At 30.8% G+C, this 27864-nt stretch overlaps 2 protein-coding genes across 3 annotated transcripts in view; one reads left to right on the top strand and one right to left on the bottom strand.

The window, feature by feature from the left end:
- LOC148618855 (poly(A)-specific ribonuclease PARN-like) overlaps nt 1-15565 on the bottom strand; it is a 29353-nt gene extending 13788 nt beyond the window's left edge. Inside the window, exons 1-16 of one of the 2 annotated variants that reach the window (XM_088578153.1) lie at nt 15534-15565; nt 13051-13128; nt 12396-12469; nt 11790-11857; nt 11490-11571; nt 10841-10901; nt 9705-9888; nt 9092-9196; nt 8258-8381; nt 7767-7823; nt 7210-7287; nt 6737-6780; nt 5554-5596; nt 5191-5266; nt 4722-4829; nt 983-1043 (exon numbers count right to left, since the gene is read on the bottom strand). In XM_088578153.1, coding sequence (XP_088434279.1) covers nt 983-1043; nt 4722-4829; nt 5191-5266; nt 5554-5596; nt 6737-6780; nt 7210-7287; nt 7767-7823; nt 8258-8381; nt 9092-9196; nt 9705-9888; nt 10841-10901; nt 11490-11571; nt 11790-11857; nt 12396-12469; nt 13051-13128; nt 15534-15552 — 1262 coding nt within the window. In that variant the 5' untranslated portion in view covers nt 15553-15565. Of the gene's footprint in view, nt 1-982; nt 1044-4721; nt 4830-5190; nt 5267-5553; nt 5597-6736; nt 6781-7209; nt 7288-7766; nt 7824-8257; nt 8382-9091; nt 9197-9704; nt 9889-10840; nt 10902-11489; nt 11572-11789; nt 11858-12395; nt 12470-13050; nt 13129-13298; nt 13438-15533 lie in introns of those variants that run through there. The other variant, XM_088578154.1, reaches the window with a different exon arrangement.
- A 158-nt stretch (nt 15566-15723) lies between these two features.
- The window catches only part of LOC148618856 (bifunctional apoptosis regulator-like), a 33126-nt gene continuing 20985 nt past the window's right edge, over nt 15724-27864 (top strand). The window contains exons 1-3 of the mRNA XM_088578156.1: nt 15724-15792; nt 23084-23394; nt 25656-25884. Coding sequence (XP_088434282.1) covers nt 23096-23394; nt 25656-25884 — 528 coding nt within the window. The 5' untranslated portion in view covers nt 15724-15792; nt 23084-23095. The remainder of the gene's footprint in view (nt 15793-23083; nt 23395-25655; nt 25885-27864) is intronic.

A 27864-nucleotide genomic window follows, 5' to 3' on the forward strand; every position in this document is an offset into this window, starting at 1 on the left:
CATCCATGAAATACACAACGTCACTGCTTGGGATATTCAAAGTACTCAAATAGTCACACTGCACGGACTTAGAATCACACAGTAATGAAATAGATATGATATAAATTGTTGAAATCTCTTCTTTTTTCAAAATGATAAATGATATTTACTATTACAACTTCTTGAATTATCATAGGTATCAATTAGGTGTGACAAGTTAGTTAAAATTGTAATTTTTTAGTAATTTAGGGGAAATATCACTGAGGGGCATGATATAAAAATGACCATTTCTTTGTAGTCCTATGTCTGATTTTGATACTTTTGGTCTTATTAGACTCACAATACCACAAGCTTTCATAAAATGTAAAAAAAGAAAAACATAATAAACTCATAAAATGTTTTTAAGGTCTCACTAACCACTTCCGGGTCAAATGGCCACCCCCTATGTAGTACCAAAAACACACTGAACCTAGACATATGTATAAAATTTCATGAAATTTTCAATGTCCAAGGGCCATAACTTCTGTAAAAATCATTCAACCATAACGTCATTTGAACTTAACTTGTAACTTGTCATGATAAGACTATATACCAAATAGGAAATCAATTGGATGAGGCATTACAAAAAAAAGTCCAGAAAACCAAGTGTGACAGATGGACTAACAGACTGACGGACTGACAGAGTGCAAACCTAAATCCCCTTCGGCTATTGCCGAAAGGGGACAAAAATATCATTGGTATAATTATAAATAAAGATTTTGTCAACCAGTATCAGTTTTAGCCTGATTCAAGAATTCCAACAGCATTCTTGCATATTTCATGTCACTTGAAATAAGATTAAGCGATGTCTGCATGAAATTTTGCCTTGGGTTCAAAGAATCCGTTAGAACTACAAATATAATCAAGGCTTCTGCACAACATCCATACATTTAAAAAAAAAGTTAATTCTTAGTATCTAAATACCTGAATACATCATATGCCAATGCTGCCATAAATTACTTACTTATTAACATAAGGTTCTATTAAAGATGAAGTTTTACCAGATTTGTCTTTCTGTAAACTACCTGAAAAACAAGAGGCTCTCAAAAAGCTTGAATCGCTCACCTGGCAAACCATGCAATATTAACTTAGTAAGTAAAGGTAGCATGCCTTGTTACCATGTTTATAAAAAAAATTCTGAAAAAGAGCATACAAGTGGTATTATAAAAACCAGCAGGAATATGGCTGTCAAGAACAAATTTTCATCATCACCATTCAACTCAGAATACCATGTACCCTTGGGAAACCAAAAATCATTGGACCAAGCAACTGGTAAAAAATGCCTGCAAAATTGCAGCCTTACAAAAAGGTCAATACCAACAATCAACTCAGAATATCATGTTCATCTCATGAGTAGCTTTCATCTTCATTATTCTTCTATAGTTGAAGAAAAAAAAATAGCAAAAAAAAACCATTTTGATCCCTAAGTTCTATTTTTAGAATTAACTGCCATGTTTTACAACCAATAAACAATTTTAAAGGATCAGTTTGTGCAAGATTCTCTAAAAACAATTATGCCAACTTTCATTTAATTTTTGTTGAATGGTTTCCGAGAAGATTTTCTAAGTTGTACACGTGAAAAATGACAAAAAAGTAGGTTTAGAGGGCAACAACTCCTACATCATGTGACAAATCATTTTGATAATTTTAGCATAGGTTCATCTTTTGATGGTGAATGATATTTACCACTGTCTGAATTTTGCATAATTCAACAATTTTTAATTTTATTTGAAAAAAACTGTATGTTGACCTCCTATGTTATATTTTAAGTAACAGTGGCCATGTTTTTGAATGTTTCAAAAATTTTAAACAATCAGTTTGTGCAGGATACCATAAGGAACAACCATGCCAAGTTTCTTTCTAATTGGTCAAGTAGTTTCTGAGGAGAAGATGTTTGAGAAAAGCTAATGACGACAGATGGACACAAAGTGATGACAATAACTCACAAGGCCAGGTAAGCTAAAAAAACTAATCTACAGGAATATTTCATGCACATAGCTATTCCTTTAAACGAATTAAGTCATACACCTTAAGAAAGAGTTTTATAACTTTACCTCTGACAGAACAGAAAAAAAAACTGATAAAAAAAACAAAACAAAACAAAACAAAACAAAACAAAACAAAACAGAAAAAAAACAATATGATAAAAAAGAGATAAAAAAAATGGGTAATCCTTGCCATTTAGTTATATAGCCCAGTGACCTCAACTTTGACCTTGAAAATCCATATGGTTCCTGATTTTCCTTATTCCTAAATTTATAACATGTATGGTAAGACAAAAGGCTCCCAGGAGCCCGAATCATTCACCTGGGTAAATTTTTGCCTTCCAAGGGCAATAACTCTAACAAGGATTTATCTGACAATTCTTACTCCAGGAAGACTTTGGTAGAACTTATCATAAGGATCATTTCATCAACTGTAAGTTTCATTTTATCTATTATAGTTTTCAAGATATTGGCTGAAAACTGCAAAAGCATAATTTTTTGCCTTTCTAGGGCAATAACTCTTACATGGAGTTGTTTGACATCTTTGATCCTTGGAGACTTTTGTAGGCCTTATAATAAGAATCATTTCAGCAATTGAAAGTCTCATTCTATTATAGTTTTCACGATATTAGCTGAAAACTGTAAAAAAAAAAAACCCTGTCATTTTTCTCCTCTCAAGGGCAGTAACTCTTATATGGAGTAGTCTGTAACTTTGATCCCTGAAGATTTTTGTAGGCCTTGTAATAAGGATCATTTCGGCAATTGAAAAATATAAGCTAAACCTAAAGGTTTTGGAGATATACCCTATTTGGTGTGTATAGTGCACAGAGCAACTTTGAAGGTCTAAACGTGTGAAAAAAAATTTTTTTAGACTTAGGTTGCAGTAAAATTTTGTAAGACAAAAAAATCCATATTTTGCACTTGTTAGGTCAATTTATTTACCTTGATGTGATATTTCCTATGAAAATGTGAAGGAAATAAATTTCTATGCAGACTAAAACATAATGTAAACATCAGTAGCTATATAAATTGGATAATTTTAATTTTGAAGCATGATAAAATTGACACAGGATGTATGAAATGACTTATAAAACAAAATCGAAAGTCAGGAAAATTGGACATTTGGGTTTTGGTTGTAACTCAAATTTCACAATTTTTCATTTATAAACCTAATTCTAAGAAAGAAAATTGTAAGAAATGATCAAAATAAGTATCAGAATAATCATTTTCAGCTGTAAAAGCATTTGATAAGGAGTTTTTGACGAAAAAAGAAATTAGTTACTTTTTGGCCTTTAGTTGTTTCATATTAATTTCTAACCATGCTTTATAAGAAGGAAATATTGTACAAACTTTGTTTGAAACATGCTATTGAGTTATTTTCAAACATGCTATTGAGTTATTTTCAAACATGCTATTGAGTCATTTTAACATGATTTGAAGAAAATGTCACTAAAAATTTAATCCTTAAAGATGTATTTGATGATTAGGTAAAGTTTCTTTCAGTAACGTTTCACTTCCAGTTTGTTTGTTTACATTACGCAATGTCTTTTCACATACCAAAATCTTTAATTTTGTGGCCAATTTTTATGTATTGATGTATAATACGCACCCCATGTTCTGGAAACAATTTCTATGTAAAAATGTGCGCATAATACACACCAAAATACAGTATGCACAAAACTACTGTCTGACCCTTATGTTCTATTTTTAGAAACGATGGCCATGTTTTTTAACCAATCAAAAATCCAAACATTCATTTTGTGCAGGATACCCTCTCTCATTGAATTCTGTGAAGCAGTTTCTGAGAAGATTTTTTAATGTAATAACATCAAAAACAGCAAAAAAAAATGTCCAAAAAGGCCAATAACTCCAGATGGGTCAACAGATGTTCACCAAAAAATTTGACCACAGATAGATCTCATCATGCTGAATACTTTTACCCATGTCAGCAAAAATCTGCTGTCTGATCCCTACGTTCTACTTTTAGTAACGACGGCCATGTTTTTTATCCGATCAAAAAATCCAAACATTCATTTTGTGCAGGATATTCTATGGAACAATCATTATAAGCTTCATGTATATCTATTCAGTAATTTCAGAGAAGATGTTTGAAAAAATTGTTAACGACGACAGAAACCAAGTGATGGCAATAGCGTCCATGGCCTACGGCCAGGTGAGCTAAAAATTAATACCATGTATGGTCAAAATCATTTCAGGATGTTAAATCAAGTGTTCAATTGAACGTTACCAGTAAATAATTACATTTGATCGTGTGATCTTAATAATCAATAAGGTCAAATTTTTTTCAGAATACAAGTAATGATACTACAAAGCAATAGGAAAATGAAAGAAAATTATCAAACATAAGACAAGTTTATAGTCATTTTGTTGTGACAAAATGATGCGGTAGTTTTCCCATAATTGCAGAAATTGGTAGAACATTTCTGGCTTTGTTTTTCAGGATAAAAATATAGATTCTCCTTTAGTAATGACTGGTTATTTCTCCACACAAGATGTTAAATTAATAATTTCAACATAAAAGCTTCAGTGAGCATGTTCAAATCTCAACTTACAGAGAAAGAAGAAATAATTCAAATCAAGAACAGGCTGAAGGTTTCTCCTTGTAATATGATGGAAATTTAATCACCACATGGTGGTTAAAAAGTCACTTGCATTTACATTTTCACTGCTCAGAATGGGGAAAATGAGTATACTTACCAAGATAATTTAACATACTAATATAACATAGACCAGTGACATAGGCATCATATCCTGCCTCGTGATGTAGATCTGAGGAGTTATAGCTACTAAAACCTTCAACTAGATCTGAAAATATAAATATATCAATGTTAGATATTTACTAATAAAATTACATACGACAACATTATTATATTCACATGCTTTTTTCAATTCTTTGTAATGTGTTATAATTTAGAAGAAAAGTATCAAAACTTTTCAAACCAATGCTAGGAACAGATCTAAAATACAAAGAAACAAGAGACAAATATACTGAATCTGAAACTTAGGTATCAATAGTTGTAGTTTTAAGGGATGTATACAAGTTTATTTCTTTTTATCACCAGTTAAGACAAATATTTCTTGAAATATTCAAATAAAAAATTTTTATCATTTTTTTTTAATTTGTCACTTTATTAAGGTATTACTCAATGACTAGAGAATTACGTACCAACCTCAGGTTTACTAAATGGTGGAAACTCTAAAAACTTTTTCAGGTCACCTAACCCTGTGCTAGGAAGCCTTTCCTGAAAAGAGGAAATCCATACATGCATATATATAAGGAATCTGCCAACAAGCAAACTTAATGGGTATCTGATCGTTGAGTCATGACGATGCAGCACAAAGAAAAAAATTATATAAGTCTAAAGGATTGTACAACGATACCGATAAAGATGTTAATACACTATAATAAAATATATAAGGAGCAATACAACAAATTCTTTTGTGAACATTCTACATAAAATATTCATCTTTCAACAATAAACATGATCGCTATGAACTTTACACTAAGGGAAAATCTCCCTACTCTTACCTTGAATGGGTTCATACTGCCCATCAACTTTGTATCTATTATTCTGAAAGTAAAATTATTAGTTTCATCAAAATAAATAAGAAATACTCAACTCAATAACAAGTAAAAAAAAACTGTGATCTTGACATTAGATTTGTGATACGAGTTTAGATTTATGTGTATGTACATGTATTAAGTTCGGTAAAAATCAATTGTAGAATCTTAAAATTCACAAAGATGTAATGGAATTATGGAAAGTAGTGTTACAACTTTTCCATGGAAATATGTTGGCCAGGGGATAAAACAAGAGGCACCCAGAAGCCTGAATCCCTCACCTGGTTGATTTTTGCATCTCAAAGGCAATAAATTTATCAAGAAGTTGTCCAACAATTTTGACGCAAGAAGTCTTTGGTAGGACTTATCATAAGTATCATTTCAACAATTGAAAGTTTCTTTTAATTTATCATAGTTTTCAAAATATTGACTGAAAACCGTAAAAAAAAAAGTAATTTTTTCCCTTTCAAGGACAATAACTCTTACAAGGAGTCATCTAGCAACTTTTATCCCAGAGAACTTTTGTAGTCCTAATAATAAGGATCATTTCAGCTATTGTAAGAATTTGGCTAAACAACGGTTTTGGAGATATATGCGAAAAACTACTGTCTGACACCTATTTTCTATTTTTAGTAACAGCGGCCATGTTTTTTGACGAATCAAATATCCCCACATCGGTTCTATGCAGGATACCCCAAGAAACATTCATACCAAGTTTATTTCCAAAGTGGTCAAGTGGTGCCAGAGGAGAAGAGTTTTGAACAATTGTTGACGACAACGACGTACGCCAAGTGATGGCAATAGCTCACCTGGCCTACGGCCAGGTGAGCTAAAAAGGTAAATCATAAAGAAAGAAGATATCCGCCCTTGAAATAGTTTCAATTACTGTGTCCAGTAGCCTACAAAAAATTTTAACAATCACAACCCAATGGATATTAATTGAAGATAAGTTTGACTGAACTTCAATCAATAAAATGCATGTATGGGAATGAAGAAAATATATTTTGAACTTGTTCAACACAGACTACAAAATAACCCTTTTTTATATTCATTGAGAAAATTTCTATTTTGAGTTTATGGTTATAGTTACATTTGCACATGTCCTATTTAAACAAAATAAATCACTTTGATCTAAAACCAGTATAGATACCTTGGAAATGCACAGTGAGTCATTGCTTTAAATTCATCATAGCTCTGTAATAAAAATTTATACCAATTTTGTAAATAATATTGAAACACATAAAATATAAAAAAGTACATAGCTTTAGAGAACCTTATATTTATATGAATGCTATCAAGTGTCATAGCAAACTTTTTTGTTTTTGGTTTTTTTTTTTGTGGAGGGGTATACTCCACATAATGTTTTTTTTAGATGCTGTGCCCTAATCTTTACTTTTTGGGGCTTACCAGTTTCTGTATATTGTATTTCACTTTCTGGGTTTGTAGTTTCTGTTTCAACTTTCTAAACTTTGTCTTTCTATAATCTAATTTCATATTTATATTCAAATTAGGATTTCCACTGTTTTCAATATTCACTGTTTTCCAGTTTTACCCCAAAATAAATTTGGACAAGTAAAAGTTTATGAAGGTTCTTTAATTGTTTTTATACAAGTATAAACCTACATCAGGCAGAGGATAAAAGAACTGGTGAAGTATGTGGATTATATCCAACAGCATGTTGTGTCCAAGTAACAGCTTACCCTGAAATGGAAGGTAAACTAAGATCATGTTTTGACAGTCAAATTTTCATCTAGTGTTTACTTTTAAGTTTCCTATTATTTTTTTTTAAATAAACCATCTAAAATTAAATATTTGGTTCTCTTACAAAGATGTACCACCAAAACAAATTGCAATATGCATGAAATAATTTGGCAAAGCAGAACATGCTTACCTTTCAAAGCACCTGAAAATCACTTCTGTTTATTTGGCAGTTCAAGTGCTTAAGTTCATTTTTGGGTGCCGTCTAGTTTTCCTTATCTTTAGTTTTTATAAATGCATGATTTTTTATCTTATTCTGCTGTTTTCTTTATGCACATGTATGTAAGTGGTCTTTATTTCCTGTTTTCCTCATGTAATAGGACTGGTCACTGAATTGTCTTATTCTGATGCTTTAGTATTGTTTTTCAGGTATTTGGTATATTTAGCAAAGTCACCAAGCCCATTTTTTTTTATTTACTTACACTTTGTGATATCATTTTAATGACTTGTGTAAATCCTACTGCTTCATCTAACTCTGCCTGAAAAGAATTGAAATTATTGGTTAAAAGGAGATAATTGGTATTCAAATCAAAGTAAGAGAGACAAATATTGTTACATCAACAGTTTTAAATGTCATTTACACATTAAACTATCCAATATTCACATTTTTACAGCAACAAAAATTTCTCATAGCTTACAATAATTTTTTCAATACTTACCCTCCAATGTACTGTAAACAAACTGATTTTTGAGAATACTTATTATCACGCTTCAGGAAATAAATTCGATTTCATTACTATTTAGTTTCTTGACCAACACCTTGTTTAAAATATATTCCATAATGAAGGGAATAATTCACAGCGATTTGTTATCAAAATTTTTGCTTGCTCACTAAATTAGTGTAAATAAATCAAACAAAAAAGTTGGTAAGATCCTGTACTAAATAAAAATATCCTTTTAAATATTCACTAACAATTTCAGCTGCCTGTTTTTCTAGTTCTTTCTTTTTCAGGTCATCTTCACTCTTTACTTTGGTTACAACTATAAAACGCTCTTTTTTCTCACCAGTTTTAGTTTCTAAATGAATACCTGAAAATCTAAGAATGTAATCTGAACATGAGTCACTACTAAACATGAGAAGGCAAATCATATAACTTGATAATTATAATAGTTTATTTCTAGAATATTAATCTAAATATTGAAAACTAAATGGAACCTTTCTGCTGTTTGTTGTATCTTGTTGGAGGAAGGGGGGTTATCCAATACTGTCATATTTTTTTGTTCATTTGTATTTTTATTTAGTGTCTTCAAGTGATAGTTTATTGTTCAATTTTGTAAATTTTAATAAAAGATTCAATAGCTTGCCTTTAGGTAATTTCCTATATTGATAGGTTGTGTTTAACTGTCCAACAGCAGGTACTTCACATATTTAAAGACAAGAATGATTTACCATCCTGCAGAAGCAATCGCCTACAAGAAGGCGTAGTTTCCTATTTTCAATATTCTGACTCCCAAGCCATGTGCTTGGATCATAGAAGCAGCAACTACCAATTTAAAAGTCTTTAAAATGACTTGACTGAGGACTGAAATTGTAGACTCTCATGCTCCTAGCAAACATGCTACCACAAAACCACTAAGGTAGTTATAAACTGTGTTGAACGCTAGATTGTCTCCTTTTGCTGTACACTTTCATAGTTTTTCACTGGGGTTGTTAGTTTATAAACATTTTCCCAATACAATGTATCTCTCTTTAACTATCCTCTTTTCAGCCATTACAACAGCACCATGATGCTGAGTCCTTACTTACTTCTGTCTAATAGTTTGGTACAATAACTTCCTCTGAAAACCATTGCAAGGAGGTATGTTCAACGTCTCCTTTACTGAATCATTGATGAAATCATGGACCATTTCACTGAAATAGAAAAAAAAATAGCACGAAAAATTGTTATTGCAGAGATTCAAAAGTAGAATGATGTATTACTGTTCAAACAATGATTTAATTATTGTATTTCAGAACATAAACATACAATCTGTCAAGTGGACCTTGTCTTACACTACTTTACCACTCTTGGTCAAATTTTCATATGAAAGCTCACAGTAGAAACAGCCTTTAGAAAAGTATACATTGTACACATTAATAAGTTTTAAGTATACGATGGTGAGCCACCTGCCATATGGCCAGTGAGGCCTAATGAATAACTACTCAATTTGATATGCATTGATGTTTTGTATCAAAATAAAAATGCATAGGTTTTAAAGTGCGAAATATGAATTTATAACAAATGACCATTCTAAACTATTGAATCAATTGTCTGCAAACTTTAAAAAACAGTGCAACGGAAACAGCATTTTTCTTGATGCATGTATTTTTATATAAATATGTCATAATTTTCTAAATAAAATCAAGTCATTACTATTACCATGTCTGATTAACAAATCCTTTCTGTTCTTCAGGTACATTGATTGGACCTTTAGAAGCACCAGAGAGTTCACCTGTGCCTGGTGTAGTAAAGGCTGGAGATGAAAACAGTAATACTTCTCTATGTTTCTGTTGAAGTGCCTCTCTTAAATGGCCTTCCTGATCTGGGGTTAAGTAAGATATACCTACAAATACAGACAGAAAATCAATATACAACTACATATACATTTTCACATTCAGTTAAAGAAAGTCTTTTCAAAAGTTGTTTATCTGTAAAACAAAATAAACAAGATATGATTGCACCATGTAACAGGATGTTCCCCCAGCTCCCTCTGAATTTTTTTAATTTTTTTGAATTTTGTTTTACTTTATGAACAGCAGCCATTTTGGAATGGTGGCTAATTTTTTTAAATTTCAATAAGCGCTGTTGGAGACTTTTCTTTTTAATCAAAAATAATCTATATATAATTTTTTGTTATTATTTTTTAATGTCTGACAATTTCAAAAACTTTGTATACATCTACATGTGGAGGTCTATTTTTGTGCAATGTTTGGTTTGAATCCATTCAGCCATTTCAGAGAAAATTTGGAGACAAGATGGAGGTAGGAAGAAAGAAAAATTTCAGGGATGGTTAAATAAATAGTAAAAAAGAATCGTAATAGTAAAATCCTGATTTCAAATAGTGGAAAAAATCATCCCTGGAATTGAAATAAGAAATAAAATAGTATGTTTCCTAACTTCGTTTGAGGAACATAATGTAACTAAAAACATGCACTTTTTAAGTTGGTATTATACATGAATATGGGATGAGATAATTTGAAAGTAACCAAATTAGGAACATTCTTGTTTTAATTGGAAAGAGACACAATTTTGCTAATGCACTTGAAAAGTAATTAACTTACAACTGTTGATATAAATTTCATTCATGAAAAAAAATTTCCCATTAATGAGATCTAGTAAAATTGTAAGGAATCCTTCATTATATGTCAGTCATAAAATATCTGTGGCCTAAAATTTACTCACAAAATTATATTCTAGCAATATTTACAAATACATGTATATTATTTTGATTGATAACACTTGTAACAATACTACATTGTAAGTTTCAATTATTTCCAAAGCTTTGCACTTAGTACCTTCTTTGAAAACTTTGTTGAAATCAAAGCCTTGTGATGCTAGGAAATCTACACTGGATGTCTGAAAAATCAAACAAAAATGAAATGATAGATAAATGAGTAGCAATATACTTCGTAAAAAAAAATCTATAAATAGTTTGTAGCTTTTAAGGCTTTTTTTCTAAATGCATCAACAAACATGTACAAAGAGACCTTCATGTCAATATTGGTAATTATTATTATAAAAGTTAGTACAGAAATTTATTATAATAGACTTTTGCTAGTTTTTCACATTCACCTTTAGGTGAAGGTGACCATATCCACATACATCTTTAGATGGCCATGGCCACATACATCTTAAGGTGGCCATGGCCACATACATCTTCATGTTGGCATGGCCATATATTCTTTTTTCCAATTTCTGATGTAAAAATCGATTATGTCCAAAATATAATGTAAGATACTTTCGGTACCTTTTCCAAGTTTGCAAAACTTTTCTTGGGATATTTAATTTCAAACCAAAATACATGTATGCAGTTAAAATATTCGTGCAAGTACATATAAATCAAATCCCAATTTAAGCTGAAATCTTATACTACCACTATATATATATTTCTTCCTGTTTTGACAACTCCGATAATGAAATAAGTACATGTACTGGATAATATACCTGGCATAAAAAACGTAGATCAGGTGCAGCACGAGAATAAGGTCTGGGAAAAACGTAGAAATTGTATGGTCTGGCTTCATATCTGTTAAAAAATTATAAATCATCAATTCTCACTACAACATTAATAAACATAAAAATAAGTTACGAACTTTTTTTACAAATAAAATAACCAAAAACTGAAGTTTTCATATTTTCTAGTGAAAAATAAATAATACATACATGTACTTGCAATCTTTATAGAGTTAATATTTTAAATATAACAATAACTATTTATGGCCAAAGCAATATCTTAATAGCAACCTTTCTGTCTGTTTGTTAAACTTGAATGTGCAAATTCCAACTTGAAACATCAGAAAATTGCAGCAACTCTGAAAAATATATTTACAATTTATCTTCTTCAGGAAAAATTTGATGACATATTTAAAAAAATGAACTTTTGATGACATATTTCAAACAATTATCAAATATGTTGAGTTCCCAAAGTAAAATGTTTTTTTTTAAAATTAAACACGTTTATTGCTTTTTATGAACTACAGAACAGGAACTGAAGCCTTCAACAGTTAAAAGAAACATTTCTCATGCTATTTTTTGGTTGAACTATGCCAAAATTGAACCTTCAACTACAATTTGTCAATACAATGTATAACCATTCTGCTAAAAAAATAGAAGATATAAGGAATACAAATCAATAGAAATAACATTTTTTTAGGACCAAATATTTCTACTACGGGTGGGAGAGACTACAACAAACGTAATAACACGTCCTTTAGCATTCAATACAAATACTGCAAAAACAGAGTTGAAATGGTGACCAAACTTAAAGTATTTCAGTTAGTCAAACAACAATTTTCACCAAAGGCTTCAAAACAAACCATGTCTATAATTAGTTCCCTTTTGTCATTGTACCTTTTTAGTCTTTAAATATCTTTCCTCATGTGTGTCATATGGAGCTAAGTGGCTTTGGTTGGCTGCATCTAAACCTAAAGATATCACAATAATTAAATACCAGTATATTCTAAATTAATTTCACACAACTATAGCTGTGTTCTAACTCCATGCAAGTTTATATTGTACCACTAACAGTTTTAAAAATCACTACATTTTCTAACACTGATTTGTTAAAATGATTTAATTTAGCCTTACATTGTAAATTAAAATGACATTGCAATAAACAAAAAATGCATGTCTATATACTTGTAATAGTACATGTAAATCTGTGAAATGGGAGAGCATATTTTACCTCATAAAATTAAACCTCATGGAATTAATCTTTTAGTCAATTAAATTACATTTTGTAACCTACCACATGTATCTACTACAACACATGTTGGCTGTCCTGCTACACCCACCAAATACAATGAATGACTCTTAAAATAATAGCTCACCAATGGGCAGTGTTGTAGTAGGGAGTTGATTATGTTATCATTTAACTGACTTGGCTAAAGGATTTATTGTTTAACTGAATTAATTTGTCACTGGCCTAGCACCAAATGGTCTAGAATTTGATTTTTTTTTTGTGGTTTGTGAAGTGAATCATGCTCTATATATATATATAAAATACCTGAGAATTCTCCATCAACTGCTAAAAAACAACATTCTTGGATGGATTTTCTAACTTCTGGTAAAATCTCCTTGAAATCTGTTCAAAAGTCAAAATAAATCATTGAAGTAATGATGGTTAATGTCAAACACTTGTTCCCAAATTTAACCCTTTCAAAAGGTTTATTTTGATTGCTACTTACTCATTAATCATTTTACATATCAAGAAAACTTCAAAATTGTATGTTCATTTTTAAAATCACAACTTACTGTGAAAGTACTACTGTTCATGGGGTACTAATTCTTGCAGATTTCGTGGGTAGGCCATACCATGAAATTCAGTTCCCTGGAAAGAAGACTTCCATAGATGTGTATACTAAAAACCTCCAAACCACAAATTCAAGAATCCATGAACTGCCCTGATCCACGAAAATGGTATCCATGAATTAAAATACTTTCACAGTAGTAATTAACAAGTCATTTAAAAATATGTCAGTGTTAATTGATGTATTGTATCATATACATGTAAGCATGATGTGGCCTCTGTTAAATTTTAATTCTGAGTTTCAAAGATAACACAACACTTTGATAGTTTCAAGCAAATCATGCAGGATTCATAAGAAATCTAAATTTTAAAACCATCTAACCATCTAACCATAACCCTCATGCTATTCAGGCTAAATGCATGTAGATATACTAAGCAGATTTGCATGGTATATTTTATAAAGTAAATGTGTAACTATAAGGGGTAATTTTCTTGAGACACCAACCGGAAGAGAGAGAAGCTAGCTTTTGACAGTTGTGAGTCTAGAAATTTTAAAAAGGGATCCACTTTAGTGACTTCAAGTGTTTCCTGTATAATCATTTTCTACATCTACATCTACAGATTACTCCTTAACTTCAATCTGTTGAAGAATACAAGGAGGCACATGTGGGTAAAATAAAAATTTATAATTAAAGCAAAGATATTTACAAGTGATAAGTTACATTTTTTTCATTTTTTTTTGCTATAAGATGAAAACGTAGAGATTGGATAGTTATAGATGATTTGTTGCAGCCCAGACTTAAATGATGGTAGATCTGGACTGAGAGCCACTTCTGATGGTAAATTATTCCACATTCTTATGGTGCGTGGAAAGTAGGATGAAGAGTGGTAATTTGTTGGTGAATAAGGCAGTACAAATTTATGATCTCTTGATGGTATAAGGTACACTTGACTATTTATGTTGACTAAGTTATTGTTTATTTTATATAGCATGACGAGTGAAGAAAATTGCCAGCGCTGTTGTAGTGTTGGCCAGCTGAGTTGTTGTAACATTTTTGTGACACTATCTTGATAACTGTATAGATTTAGTGTGTACCTAGCTGCCCTTCTCTGAATCATTTCTATTTTATGGATGTATGTTTGCTGCCAAGGATCTCAAACAATGTTACAATATTCTAACTGAGGTCTTACATAGGTTTTATATGCTAGTTCTTTAGTCTTGATGTTATTGGTTTTAATACTTCTCTTGACAAATCTTAAAGTGTTGTTGGCTTTATTCGTGATGTTATTTATATGGCTGTTCCATGATAGATCTTTGATATGGTGAGTCCTAAATATTTAACTTTGTCTGCAGATTTTAAAATTTTATTATGTAAGGTGTATTCAAAGTTTATAGGGTTCTTCTTTCTAGATATGTGGATGATTTCACATTTGTCTGGGTTGAAGGACATCAACCACTCTTCTTCTCACTTCTGCAATTTATTTAAGTCAGTTTGAAGTGTACTGCAGTCAGTTTTTGAAGTTATAGTGAAATAGACTATAGTGTCATCGGCGAAAAGACGTGTTTTACTTGACAAGGTGTTTGGCATGTTGTTGATGTAAATCAAGAAGAGGCATGGGCCCAGTACCGAACCCTGAGGGACTACGGATAGAACAGGGCAATTGCCAGACTCTTGACCATCAACGACTACCTTCTGTTGCCTATTGTTAAGGAAAGATTCGATCCAGTTGACTGTTTTGTTACTTATGCCCATGCTTTTGAGTTTTAAGAGAAGTCGACTTTGTCGAAGGCCTTTGAAAAATCCATAATGGCTACGTCTGTTTGTGTTCCATGAGACATGTTGTCAGTAATTTCTTGGATAAATGTAACTAGCATTTTTAAATTTTTAAATGGATCCACCTATGCTATGACCGTTTTCTACAAAGGTGTTATTTAATTTCACACATTTTACATCCAGTAATACAGAGTAAAAATGCATTTACATACAACTGACAAAAAGAGTTTTTAACAATCCTAAAAGTGATTATAAATACGAAAGTCATACTATCTCGTTTTTGCCACTAATTTTGTAATTAGGCACATAAAAGTCTTTGATTCTATTAGCTTTAGAAGTAAAACACTATTCCTTACTGCCAATTTAAAATGTACAAAGTGTTATTAGTTTAACTATAGCTTTTCTTGAATAGTAAATAAATAAAGAATGGATTTTGGGGAAATTGGTTTGAAAAATCCCTCTCACTTTTTCTTGTGACGTCCATTTTTGTCCCACGCAGCAATAAGAAAAATGTTTTGGGACACTTGAAAAATAATTACAGTTTAAAGACTAATAAAATTGAAAAAATGATGACATTTAAAAAAATGAAGTAATTACAAATCATTTTTGATTTAGTGTGTTCACCGTACATATAAAATCAATAACCTGATTTTTGCATTGATTTAAGCGATAGTATGTACTTTCAGTTTAGATTGGAAACGAAACAACATTACGACCGTCTTAAGTAAGAAAAATAAGACTTAACAGACATATTTCTGAAATTTTCTCTTTTTTATCTTTTACAGTGAACATTTATCACAATATCTGTTTTAGTCAACACCTTCTTTAAGACTTGTCAAATATTTATGAAGTTACACGTCACGTCATAAATATATATATAATATATAACACCAGATTAATAATAATGTTTGTCATTAATACATTATGATTAGTATATACTGCCTTACAACACTTAACATGCATATGAAAGTGACAAGTTAAAACTTAGTGCCCTTGTTTTTACTATAAACAATGACTCTCATCTATGTTGACTTTCTAGCACAAAAACGATGTTAAGTCTTAAGACAATATTTTCAGTTTAATAGTGAGTCACTATTAGCAAAGACCTATAATTAAAGAGATAAGAAACTGATTAATTAGACAGTTTATTGATGATATTATCATGTGGCAGAATACATGATTGTCTGACCTTTCACTTATTTATTAAAATTCTTTTTCATCTTTTGATTAAATGATCTGAAATAATTGTAGCAGACACTCAGATGACTTCAAAAATGGAAAACCAAAGATTTTATTCAATTATCTTTAAAAACAAAAAAAAGTTGTGATAGGTTTATGTGAAAATTACTAATTTAATTTGAATTTTTTTTCATTTTCGTAAAAATCAGGGGTAGGTAACTTGTTTTCACTACTTTGTTTTGTTTATTTTGGTAGAAAGAAAAATGGGGTATGAACATGATCTTAAGATATTGAAAATGTGAAACTGAAGGTTTTATTTCAATATTTGCAATACTTTTTTAGTTATGATCATTTAAAGTCAAGTTGTCATTGTTGATTAAGTAATAATGAGATCTTGTTTCCTGCTGTGTGTTAATTCGAGATTTCACTAAGTTGCAAATCTCTTTAATTTCAGGTCTTTGCTATTAGTAACTGTCTAACTCCTTCTTTGCTCTCTCCTTTCTCTCCATCTTTCCTTCTGCAACTTCATAATAGAATCCAATTATCTCCTTGTCTTCCACCAAATTGCCAAAATCCTTTATTTTCATATTACCAGAACTACTGACTTTCTTTCAAAGTTAAGGATTTAAACGGGTTGTTAAAGGTACATACCAAAATGTGTAACCCGTACCTGTACCCATACCAACTTTTGCCTCGTACCCGAATATTATTCCCGATTTCTTCATTATTACATGATCAAACTGATCATTTGTACACATTTACAAAATGATATGATGGCTAGGGTAGAGTCAATGATTTTTAAAACATTTTTCGAATTGATTTCTTTAATCGTCAGTTTTCAAAAGTACCGAAATGTATAACAGAAAATTCCTGTACCCAAATTCAAAGTCTGGTATTTTTGTATTTTGTACAGTATTATTATAGATTTCAGATTAGAACACCAAAATATTATTAAATTATTCAAGGGCCATAAATTAAAATCGCATCAGATTCTTTTTATAAGACTTTCCTTTTTATTCTTGATAAGATATTTATATCAAATCCATTTTTTTCCGGTACAGAGATTTGTGCTACAGTATGGTATGGAATTCAAACTCTGACATTTCTTTTTTAAAACAATATCAAATCTATCAAAATGTTATGGAAAGTCTTAAAGGAAAGTTTTAAAATCTGAATGTTTTCAGAAAAGTGAAAAAAATTTGGACTGGAAAGTGAAAAATAGTCAATTATTGGTTAGGTACGGTAACTTCTGGTTACTCATTTCAGGACTTATGAGACCATAAAATCGACTGAGTTTGAAAAAATCATAAATGTTTTCAAGTAGTTATAACTTCAATGGATTTAAAACAACATTCAAAACCTTAGGACCAAGTTGCAGTATAAAATTCCTGATAATAATAGAAAGATTGGTAAGAAAGTGATTTGGGTACAAGATTTTGGTATGGGTACGGTTAACACATTTCGGGTTGTACCATTTAAGTGGCGTCAATTTGGCACAGGCTATGCCCCCCCCCAAATTGTGTAAACCTGTTGTATGCAACAATTAGTAATCAGTAACATTTCTGACTCTCAACTACCGAATCATAAGGGAACAACCACTTGATTTTTATTGGAGAAGGGGCCAGGATCCAATTTTCTATCCTGCCTTTTTATTTTGAGAAAATTAGGTCCTTTTTTTCTCTCCAGTGAATAGGAACCAAAGATATTAGGACAATAATAGATCTTGCCTTTTTATTTTTTCTTAATGGCCTGTCCTGATCTTTTTTTTAAATTTCAATTCTGACTCTTTATTTCAAATTTGATTCTAGCCTCCCCATAGAAATCAAATGGTAGTTTCCTAATATCAAGTAATTGTTTGAAAAAAAGCCTTTTCAAAACTAGGTACATGTGTCATTAAGAATGTTATTATTTTAAAAACACTCCTCTATCAAAGTTTATTAAGAAGTGTAATCAAGTAAAAAATCCAGAGAAATATATAGTACTTAACAACAAAAAGAATTTAATGAACAATGAAAAAAAAGTAGTATCCCCTAGATTAGAGCTATCCAGTTTAAGCTTGTCTAACCACTGAAGTGGAAATAAAATTAACATTTCTCTACTTAGTTAAATTAAATAATTTTAGATAAAATTGATACCATAGATTGCTTATTAATAGTTCAGTCAAAATAAATTTTAAACTTCCAGCAGAATATATTTTTTGATTCAAATATGTAGCATTAATGGAAAGGGTAGATGACTCTGTAAAAATAACATGTTATTGTTCTACTTTTATCAATTTCATGTTAAGTATGATATTTTGGTGAAACTTTTTTTCATGACCATCTCATATATGCTGCCCATGATGTGTAATACATTTGGTTATGATTGGTATATTAAAATTTTGAGGTAATATTTAATTACAGAAAATTCATATTTTCTGGCACTTCTGTAATGTTTTCGGTGTATTTGAAAACTTATCAAATTCATAATAAGTTAATTTGCCGTATGTAACTGTTTTCACAGAGTCTCAGGTGCTCCAATATTTATGACATATATTAAAACTTGATTGTTCTAAATTAATTGAAATACCAATGAAACCCAAAGCCCATACGACAAAAGCATATACAAATCAAATCAAATAAACTAACAACTTAGCGTTAACCCAAGTTCCTGGAGCACCTAGCTCCAAGGACACTTAGTCCCCGAACACCTTATTTTTGAGACACCTAGTCTCTGAGCAACTTGTTTTTCAGACACCTAGTCTTGTAACACTGAGGGTCCGAGACACCTAGTCCTTGAAACACCATGTTTCAAACACACCCATACATTTAGATAATTACAAACCACCTGTTCAAGGGACTGCAACCATTCCCTAGCTAGAGAAATTACAGTATACAACAATTTGGTAGCTTTAAAATTTCCAAAAAGCTTCATGAAACTGCTTGCTTTAAACCACAAGCTTCAAAAAGAGAATTTCTAGGTTTTTTATTCTCAAACTACAACTTTGTTTATTGCTTCCATTAATTAATTATCTCGATTATATCCTCCTGATGGTCTACTAGCAAACTTAAAAAATTTGCAATGAATTGCTGCTTTATATACCAAAAGCCTGTATCTTGCCGAAAGCACCTAGAAACTGAGAAAGCGTCTTTAACAACTGCAAATGTAAATTGATTCAGACTCTAAACCAAAAATATGGATATGGTATGATAAATTTGAGCATTTTAATAGTCTGAAAATGATCTCTAATAAATAAACTGCTTTTTCGTCACACTTCCGTCATTTTGAATTTTAAAAAAAATGGTATTGTTAATATCTGTAAACTATAAAAGAATCTTTTAACCACAAAAAGTAGAATATTTACTTTATCATTAATTCTTCATTACCTCAAAAATTTGGCATATAGTTTGCTGTTTAGTTTCTAAATCTAAGTCGTTGTTTGGTAAAAGATAGGAAACTTCTTTCAAAGTTGTAGATGTCATATAGTCCACTACTACTACACTTTATTTATCAGATATGGCATAATTATTACTTTGTATCAAATTTGGTGGTTTTTTTCAGCCATTTTTACAGTTATCTTCCCTTTCCAATGTTAATTGAACTACTTATTTTGAGGTTTCCCCTCATTAGATTTTGTTAGATTTTTGTCTGTGTTTATTTGGGTCATTATGAACATAAATTAAATTCTGTTGCAATTTGTTAAGATTAAGGGTAAAATTTTGCTAGATTGACTGGGCTATAAATAAAACCTGACTCAAGACTAGTATGGTTAATCCATAACCAGCACATGCAATAACATATAAAAATACATACACATGTAATCATTGAAGAGATTCACAATAATATCCTTTCAAATCTTTTACTTCTGTTTAGTAAACTATAACATTTTTTTTTAAGATGTCATATAAACTTTAGCAGGATAAACACTTACATTAATTAGTATTTGAATATGATATACATTATAATTTGCCAGTGTTATTAGGTCATGCTGATGTGTAAATGCAAAATAAGCAAATCAGCCTAATGCTACAAATGACACATATTCTTAAAATAATACAGTTATCAATTCTGTTTATTATTGTAACAGATAGATGATGTTATTATTGGTTTTCAATATAAAGCAAATTTAATCAAGGGAGGTTATCTTAAATCTTTCCTAAACACTTGAAGAAAGTAAAGGGACTAACAACTATCGCTTACTATTATGAATAACCTTAATGCCAGAGTGAACTACATTCATTTCTACTCAAAATATTAAGTATCACAATCAATATCTATGTATCTGTATTTTATATAATAATTTTATGATCTTTATATCAAGCAGTTACAAAATATAAAACAGATCTGATTTCTTGTTCAAGTACATGTACCTTGTGCTATTTGTATCTCAAATATGAACATTTCAAACTTTGTGGTGACCAGATCGAAATGATAAAAAAATACCTGAAGCATTGGGTATTACGTGTATCAATTCTTCATCTGTTATAAATGTTCAAGAGTCATGCATTGAAACTGAGTGGAAAGAAAGGAAATGTTTCTTATTTGTTTAATAATAGAATTAGCACATTAGAAATGGTAAAAAAAACTATCATGTTACATGCTGTCAAAGTATTAATTTTTGCAGTGTACTAATTTTTCACTATTTATCAGTGAACATAAAAATGAAAAAAAAACTGTACTGAGAAATGAACTTTTAATGCTATATAATACTTATTATTTTTTGAAACCATGAAAAATTATATCCATGTTCATGGTCACTAAACAGAGTCTGCAAAAGTTAACATGTTTACAGTAGTCTGTCTGTCTGTAATCTAATTATGAAATGTAGAAACAATAACTTTCTATGAATCTGATATTAATGACAAGTCACAGCAATGGTCCTTACATATTCCCTGAGTCTACCTGAAAGAAAACCTATACCATGTTGTCATAAAATTTCCATTCACCAATCAAAGTTCATGACACAGGAACGGTCTTTACATATTCCGTGAATCTACCTGAAAAAAAAATAAATAAAACCTATACCATGTCTTCGTAAAATTTCCATTTGCCAATCAAAGTTCAAGACACAGCAATAATCCTTACATATTCCCTGAATCTACCTGAAAAAAAAAAATAAAACCTATATGATGGCGTCGTAAAATTTCCATTCACCAATCAAAGTTCAAGACACAACAACTGTCATTACATATTTCCTGGATCTACCTGAAAAAAAAAATTGAAAAAAAAATGAAAACCTATGCCTGATCATTGTAAAATTTTATTCACAAGTCAAAGTTGCATGTATTTTCTAATGTAGTCTACTTCTGGTAATGTCTTATATTATTATCTTATTACTAAACTGTTATGATTTTAAGCAACTTTTATATAGTGCCAATACTAAAATATTACTGTAGACACTTTACATCAAAATTGTATTAAATAAATTATACAGTACAATTGTACATACAAATACTGTATGTATAAATGATAATATTAAGACCTACTTAAAAAAAATCCTATTCTAAAAAGAAAAATTTCAGACAGAAAATGAAAATTAATAAAAATAATAATAAAATAGGTATGAAAATAATTAAGAAAAGAATAATTTTGATACACTCTATACCAGGCAGTAAGTGGCACATGACAAATTTTGTTTTAAAACTGAAATTTATTGAAAAAGGGAGATAACTCTTTCATTTTGTGCAAAATTTGGTTGCTTTCTTATGGAACTATTAAACTGTTTTCTTAACCATCCATTGTCAATTTAAAGAAATCTGTTTACTATTGGACAAAAATTCTGTGGGATAAAGTCTACCAAGTGCCATCCTTATCATATCAACTAACTGGTTTCTAAATGATTAAAAGACTGTAAATAAGCCAAGATGAAAATAATATCCCAAAATATCATTACAGTAACAATGATAAAAATTTATAAATAGTTGCAATCACAAAAATGAATGATAAATACATTTTGAATAAACAAATATTACCACACACAACGAATGCTCATACTGAGTAAAAAATGGTATTACTACAATACCAGAGGAAAGTTTCTGGTTTTATATTTGTTATTCTTGTACATAGTGGTGGATTCCTTTCCTCTTACTTCTGTACTTAAGTAAGTAGAGCATTGACTTATAGTGTCAGAATAATTCCTGGCTGGCTTTGTTGTAAATTTTATTAAGTGCATCATACTGTACTGTCACACTAAGTTTTTCACGCATTTGGATACATCAGAATCACAGAGGCCAAGGAAAGTAATGCCAAAACTGAATTTAAGGACAGCAAAGGTACCTTGTTTGTCTAACCTTTAGGTATCAAAGGCATTGTTGTAAAGATTTCAGCAACTCTTCATGTTTATGATATGAAATATGATATCCTGCTTCATCTTGATGGGTTGTACTGTATGTCAGCTTTACCATTCAATGGCACAACTACTTCCAGTTGGTTAGAATAATTTTGTTGGGGATTTTCAAACTTTACAATTTGCACATCTACTTCTTAAAATGATTTTGTTATTATTATATAGTATCGCTATCAGTCTTTTTGTCTCTAACGAATCACATAATTGTAACTTTTTTTTGTTTCTTGGTGTTGACTTATGATATATTTTGCATGAGGGTAGATCAGCTCAGATGAGTTGTATACCAACTTAAATTAATTGCTGATGTACAACATTTTTACAGCAATAGGGCCAAGTGTTAACTAGTTGCTATAGCAATCAGAATCAAAATCATTTGATCTAACACTTCATCTACTGCAAGTATAATCCTGTTAAAATGATAGAAGACAAATTATTGCTATCTATGTGTAGATTGAAAAAAAGATAACATAGTATGAATTATGCCAATTGATTGTTGACTTTAAATTTACAGGGCACTGCTATAATGGCGACATCAGCTATTCACAGACGTAAAGGGAAAGATGAACATGGAAATGAATTGAAAGCCAATGATGAAAGTGATGATGAAAGGCATGATATAACCAATGATGATCGTCAGTTTTTACAATCTGATTTCAACTGTGGTGTTTGTTATGAAATTTTGATTTTACCAACTACATTGCGATGTGGTCACAACTTCTGTAGGATATGTCTTGCACAATGGTATCTACAGTCAAAGAAAAAGGAATGTCCAATCTGTAGACAGGAATACAGAGAAAAACCAGAAACTAATAACATGATCAGGTAAAAAGTCCACTATAATGCCCATCTGCAAAGTGCCTTGAACAAATATTTTTTTTTCTCTCCTCCATCCCTCCATCATTCTACATCAATCAGTTTTTTTGTGTTTTTGATTTATCAAAATAGCTTATGTCATGGTTCATGCCTGGAACCTCCCTACCCTAACTACACAAAAATATAGTCCAAATGTAATTCCTTTTATATCATTTAATACATCTTTTATAACCTGTAAATATGTTTCTGGCAATTATTCTTCTCAATAATATTCTTTTATTTCTGCAAATTAAATTAAGATCTAGTCTTCAAATGAACTGAAGTTTGGAGGGACTCTTTTTGGATGTTTAGTAATAAATTAGGATGTAGAGAATGAAGTTCTTGCAGTAATGTGCCAAGAAGCATTTAATGTGCTAAGCAGGTTCCATTTAATACAATTATTAGTCAAAATCTCCATCCTAATAGATGTAATACCACTATTTCGGGAACCAGTTGCATGCACATACAAAAAAGTAGTTCCTAATGACATGCAGTACCAATATTACACCCTATTTTTCTCCTAGTGAGTAGAGGTATACAATTTATTTTAGTTGTACATTGCTTGGGCATTAAAAACCAACAATTAATCAATCATTAATAGTGAATTTGATCATGCAATCTTTCTATGGGATTCATAGGGCTATGGTTTGCTATGTCTAATGACACAATTGTGTATTAAGTGGTAGGACTCTGGTACCACAGACTGGTCTACTTCACATCATTATAAACATGTCAGATTTTCCACACATTTTTTCTAAATGCTTGAAACCTAATCTGTCCAATTTTGTGTGCATAAAAGTTCGCAAATCTGTATCTGTTAAATGGATTTGAACATCTTTATTGTCTTTGTCCATATCCCTTCTTCTGTCCAAAATCAAGGTCATTTCCTCAGTTAGTCATTTATACTTGATGACCCAAATGTCAGTGATATAAACAGCCGGTAGGGGACTTTGTATTATTTTGCAATACTGTCAGAGTGCTTGTTTTGCTTGTTTTACATCATGTAATATTTTAAATTTTGTTCATGCTACAATCTTCACAAGAATCAAAAACTCCCAGTACAAACAAGACATTGATTCATACTAGTTTTCTGAACACTTGCTGGAACTTACTTTAGGTATATGAGTGTACTCTCGTCTACTGAATCTGTATAAAATTATGACTATGAATACTTTACTTACTGAAAAAAGGATTTTTTTTTCTAATTATTGATACTATATATACACTATATCAGAAACAAATCCCTTGTCCAATACTCAGTGATGGTCCAAAACCAGTGATGTATCAAGATATGATATAGAGACAGTCCCGTTCTGTTCAGATTGACTCTGGCAAATCAACATGCAGTTTCATGAGTATAACTACCCGCCCAAGAGTAGTTACTCACATGAAACTTTCTGATGTAAAGAAACTTTGGAAGTTTAGTTTATATGCCTTCCAATTTTAAACTTTTGAATTTATTTTAGTTGTACAATGCTTGGGCATTAAAAACTGACAATTTATCAATCATTAATAGTGAATTTGATTATGCAATCTTTCTATGGGATTCATAGGGCTATGGTTTGCTATGTCTAATGACACAATTGTGTATTAAATGATAGGACTCTGGTACCACAGACTGGTTTACTTCACATCATTATAAACATGTCAGATTTTCTCCAACAATGTGTTTAAAAGAATTAAAAAATGTTTTCTTATTTAAAATAGATAAGAATAAAGAATTAAGTATTTTAAAGAAATAGCATTTTTTTCCACCTTGGAAGTTGGAGTGAATTATTGGTTAGTATTTTGGTTGGTTGGTTTTTGTCTTTAACAGTGTCAATCATATGGTGCATTTAATGGCAGAAAAATGATGAATGTGAACCCTGGATTTTGCTAGTCACATACCAACATGTAAAAGTCTTCGCTCCATCATAAAATGATGAATGTGAACCCTGGATTTTGTTAGTCACACACCAACATGTAAAAGTCTTCGCTCCATCATAAAATGTACATTCATGGTTTTGTTGTATATTTGTAAACCTGCATGTTTGTGGGATTTCTAAGAGTGACTGTATCATAAAAGTAATCAAGATGCTTAGAAAATTCCAAGATTTGAATTGACATAGTATATATTATTTGGCCTGAAATCAGACACCTTTGTGGCACCTGATATGAAACTGAATCTTACATATATATTTCTAAATTCAATTAAATGATAATTTAGTAATTAAATAATTATCTTTTTCTAGTGGTTTAATAGAGAAGTCATTTAAAGAAGAAGTTGAGGAGAGGACGAAAAAGGTGATGAATTCAGACAACCATGATGCAATAAAGAAATATGACCAGGCAATGGACCAGAAAGGACCTGCAGGACCTGCTGGGAACAATTTTGGCCACCATTTTAACTGGAATGGAGAAAGAAACAGAAATAGTGCAGATTTTTGTAAAGGATTATTATTCATGTTGGGAGTTGTTTTGGTAAGATATTTTACTAGCCTTAGTGTAATCTTTATAGTGATACAATTATGAATATCATTTCATTTTGGAATGTAATGAATATAAAAAACTTGTCACAAATACATGAAATCATTCTGCTGTAGAGTTTGTCAGTCTTTTTAACTGGTACTAATGTAATATGTAAGAGCTTAATCATTTGAATAAATATTTATTTCTTGTTAAAAAGATCTGCTGTGGTAAATTTCTGGTAGATGTCTCTGTATATTTATCTATCATAGCCTAATTCAGAGGACTGTGTATGTACTGAGAGCTATATATTTATCTATCATAGCCTAATTCAGAGAACTGTGTATGTACTGAGAGCATCATAGCCTAATTCAGAGAACTGAGAGCTATATATTTATCTATCATAGCCTAATTCAGAGAACTGTGTATGTACTGAGAGCATCATAGCCTAATTCAGAGAACTGAGAGCTATATATTTATCTATCATAGCCTAATTCAGAGAACTGAGAGCTATATATTTATCTATCATAGCCTAATTCAGAGAACTGTGTATGTACTCAGAGCAGTATATTGTGCAATGTACTGTAATCCTCGACTTACTTTCACTTTTTATGAGACCGATTCAAAATTGCTGCTAAATATTTTTGCAGCTTCCTTTCTGTCTCAACATCAGATTTATAGTAAAGAGACTAATTTGTGACAATATATTTTCACAGTATTTATCACAGCAACCCTATCTGGAATGAAGTGGTATGATTTTGATACAGTATTTATCAAGCTGTGTCTGGTATGAAGTGGTATGATTTTGATAAGTATTTATCAAGCTGTGTCTGGGATGAAGTGATATGATTTTGATAAGTATTTATCAAGCTGTGTCTGGGATGAAGTGATATGATTTTGATAAGTATTTATCAAGCTGTGTCTGGTATGAAGTGGTATGATTTTGATACAGTATTTATCAAGCTGTGTCTGGTATGAAGTGGTATGATTTTGATAAGTATTTATCAAGCTGTGTCTGGGATGAAGTGATATGATTTTGATAAGTATTTATCAAGCTGTGTCTGGGATGAAGTGGTATGATTTTGATACAGTATTTATCAAGCTGTGTCTGGTATGAAGTGGTATGATTTTGATAAGTATTTATCAAGCTGTGTCTGGGATGAAGTGATATGATTTTGATAAGTATTTATCAAGCTGTGTCTGGGATGAAGTGGTATGATTTTGATACAGTATTTATCAAGCTGTGTCTGGGATGAAGTGATATGATTTTGATAAGTATTTATCAAGCTGTGTCTGGGATGAAGTGGTATGATTTTGATACAGTATTTATCAAGCTGTGTCTGGGATGAAGTGATATGATTTTGATAAGTATTTATCAAGCTGTGTCTGGGATGAAGTGGTATGATTTTGATACAGTATTTATCAAGCTGTGTCTGGGATGAAGTGATATGATTTTGATAAGTATTTATCAAGCTGTGTCTGGGATGAAGTGATATGATTTTGATAAGTATTTATCAAGCTGTGTCTGGTATGAAGTGGTATGATTTTGATACAGTATTTATCAAGCTGTGTCTGGTATGAAGTGGTATGATTTTGATAAGTATTTATCAAGCTGTGTCTGGGATGAAGTGATATGATTTTGATAAGTATTTATCAAGCTGTGTCTGGGATGAAGTGGTATGATTTTGATACAGTATTTATCAAGCTGTGTCTGGTATGAAGTGGTATGATTTTGATAAGTATTTATCAAGCTGTGTCTGGGATGAAGTGATATGATTTTGATAAGTATTTATCAAGCTGTGTCTGGGATGAAGTGGTATGATTTTGATACAGTATTTATCAAGCTGTGTCTGGGATGAAGTGATATGATTTTGATAAGTATTTATCAAGCTGTGTCTGGGATGAAGTGATATGATTTTGATAAGTATTTATCAAGCTGTGTCTGGGATGAAGTGGTATGATTTTGATACAGTATTTATCAAGCTGTGTCTGGGA

Source organism: Perna viridis, chromosome 4 (assembly GCF_037379345.1).
Source record: "Perna viridis isolate PV_CMFRI_1.1 ecotype Kerala chromosome 4, ASM3737934v1, whole genome shotgun sequence".
Lineage (NCBI taxonomy): Eukaryota > Metazoa > Mollusca > Bivalvia > Mytilida > Mytilidae > Perna > Perna viridis.